Below are 2,704 nucleotides of genomic sequence, written 5' to 3'. Positions count from 1 at the left end.
AACTATATTTTCTTTAAACCTACACCACCTCTCTCTGTATATATAATATCATATACAAACATCCCTTATACTTATATCAACCTAATTACTTACTGCATGCATGTATCATCAAGAGTATAAGTACCCTACAATGTTCAAGTTCTCTCCATCAACCTCCCAGTTCCCAACTTCATTCGTTACCATCGACATCATCGGTATAATTTAATCTCTCTCTCTCTCTCTCTCTCTCTCTCTCTCTCTCTCTCTCTCAAACAGAAAGGAAAAATAGAAAAGGAGAAAATGGCTGAGGTTACAAGAAGTTATTTTAGCAGAGTAGCACTACTCATTCTATATATCCTACACCAATCATGTGTTGCTAAGAGTACATTAATTTTCAATGTCCTAAGCTTTGGAGCCAAGCCTAACGGTGTAATAGATTCTACACAAGCTTTTCTGGATGTATGGACTGCAGCATGTGCCTCCTCTGATTCCACTACTATACGTGTACCAAAAGGGAGGTATTTGCTTCGCAATGCTATGGTTTTCAAAGGTGATAACTGCAAAAGCACAGATATTACTTTTCGAATTGATGGAACATTGATAGCTTCGTCTGATTACCGAGTCCTTGGCCAAGCTAACAACTGGCTAAGCTTCGAAGGAGTTACCGGTGTGTCCATTATCGGAGGTGCCCTTGACGCTAAAGGTACCTCCTTGTGGGCATGCAAGTTAGCTGGAAGCACTAATTGCCCCAACGGAGGAGCCACGGTTAGTAATTTATGCTTTCTAGTAGATCAAGTGAAATCTTGTTTAAATTTGTTGTCTCTTCGTGTTCTGTAGTTTCCTAAATTTTGATATTTTTGTTACCATTGATACGCAGAGTCTGAGTTTTACGAACTCCAGAAACATTAACATCAATGGACTAATGTCATTGAACAGCCAGATGTTCCACATTGTGATAAACGGCTGCCAAGATGTTCGCATCAAAGGGGTCAAAGTCAATGCAGCTGGAAATAGCCCAAACACTGATGGCATCCATGTCCAATTGTCAAGAAATGTTGCAATCTTCAACACCTCTATCAAAACTGGAGATGATTGTGTCTCGATTGGCCCCGGAACAAAGGACTTGTGGATCGAGCAAATAACTTGTGGTCCTGGCCATGGCATTAGGTAAGATTTTATAGCTCTTGGAATATTGCATTGCTTACATATGAAAACCTCGTAACAGTTAATATTATAGTTAGCTTACACATACATGGGTTTGCAGCATAGGGAGTTTAGCCAAAGACTTGGAAGAGGAAGGGGTCCAAAATGTGACAGTTAAAAATGCAATTTTCAAGGGTACTCAAAATGGTTTGAGGATTAAGTCTTGGGCAAGGCCGAGCAACGGATTTGTTCAAGGTGTTCAATTCCTTGATGTCGTAATGTTAAATGTCCAAAATCCTATCGTAATAGACCAAAACTACTGCCCACACAACATCAACTGCCCTGCTCAGGTAATGAAAACTATAATCTCAATGTACATAGTAATTGGGCATGTACTCATTCATAAACGTATGTCTTGACTAAATGTCTAATGCACATTTCATCTTGTTTCAATATTATAGGTATCAGGTGTGAGAGTCAGTGATGTCGTGTACCGGAACATTCAAGGAACATCAGCTACAGCCATTGCAATAAAATTTGATTGTAGCGCAACAAATCCATGTAGTGGGATAAGACTCGAAAATGTGAGTTTGACCTGCAGGAATCAAGAGGTTCAGTCACATTGTGCCAATGCAAATGGAAAGATTGTTGGCACTGTTCAACCAAACAGTTGTTTGTAATACTGAAGATGAGATTAGGCATGAAATACATGTGCATAGTCTACACACATAATGCTAGCGAGTCTCTACATAAATATCATTCTTTTTATACATTAGTAAGTTAATAATAACTCAATTACACTTTTCTGAAATGAATTCACTCCATTTTTTCCCCTGGCTTTTTAATAGGGAAGGATTAATCTGTTGTTTTCCATCTATCTTTGGTTTACTTCTTACCAACCCCTGAACTCAGACTTGACAACCTCCAGCAGCAACTTGCAATACAATTATATTACCTGAAGTGAAAGCTCTCTTGTGGGAGTAATAATAAGTGCCTATAAAAGTCCTTTTGGAGCAAACTTTTTCTTCTTTTTTCCCCTTTTCTTGAAGCATCTTCATAGTGTTTTCTCCTTCCTCCAAAAAGCATTGCAAAATGGGCAAACCAAAGGCTAGTTTATTCCCAGCCCCCACAGCACCAACAACGTCCTGTCATATGAAACAATCAAACCGAATATAATCATAACCTGTCCAAAACCGTACACAACAACCTTAACCAACCTTAACGTTGAAAAAAAGTTCTCTAATATCCACACAATCATTAATACAGTTAATAAATAAATATACATGAAGTGATGTTTCTGGTAACCTTGGATTGAGATTACCACCAATTCATCAACATATATAGAGGGCCTGTCCACTGATGTGTTTCGTTATTTAATCATACCAACTCAGAGAATAATCTCAGAGAGAGATAGAAGAACTGCTCACTGCTCATGTATGACACAACTATATTGGACGCGTGCTAAAGACCATATATTTTTATGGACCTCAGAATTAGATTGAATAGAAATATGAAATAAATATGAGACCTTGACGGAAGGTGAACAAAAATTATAGGGCTATATTATCCCTAGCCAAAAGGT

The 2,704-nt window shown here is 38.2% G+C and overlaps 1 protein-coding gene across 1 annotated transcript; it reads left to right on the top strand.

The window, feature by feature from the left end:
• Positions 1-279: 279 nt before the first annotated feature.
• On the top strand, positions 280-1,802 carry LOC117635134 (polygalacturonase-like). The gene is made up of 4 exons (XM_034369475.1): positions 280-744; positions 857-1,146; positions 1,244-1,472; positions 1,584-1,802. The coding sequence occupies exons 1-4, from the start codon at positions 280-282 to the stop codon at positions 1,800-1,802; spliced, it is 1,203 nt and encodes a 400-aa protein (XP_034225366.1).
• Positions 1,803-2,704: the final 902 nt, after the last annotated feature.

This window comes from Prunus dulcis, chromosome 7, assembly GCF_902201215.1.
Source record: "Prunus dulcis chromosome 7, ALMONDv2, whole genome shotgun sequence".
Classification (NCBI taxonomy): Eukaryota; Viridiplantae; Streptophyta; class Magnoliopsida; order Rosales; family Rosaceae; genus Prunus; species Prunus dulcis.
Note: the sequence above shows the minus strand (reverse complement) of the source record. Positions and strands in the feature narration are given on the sequence as shown.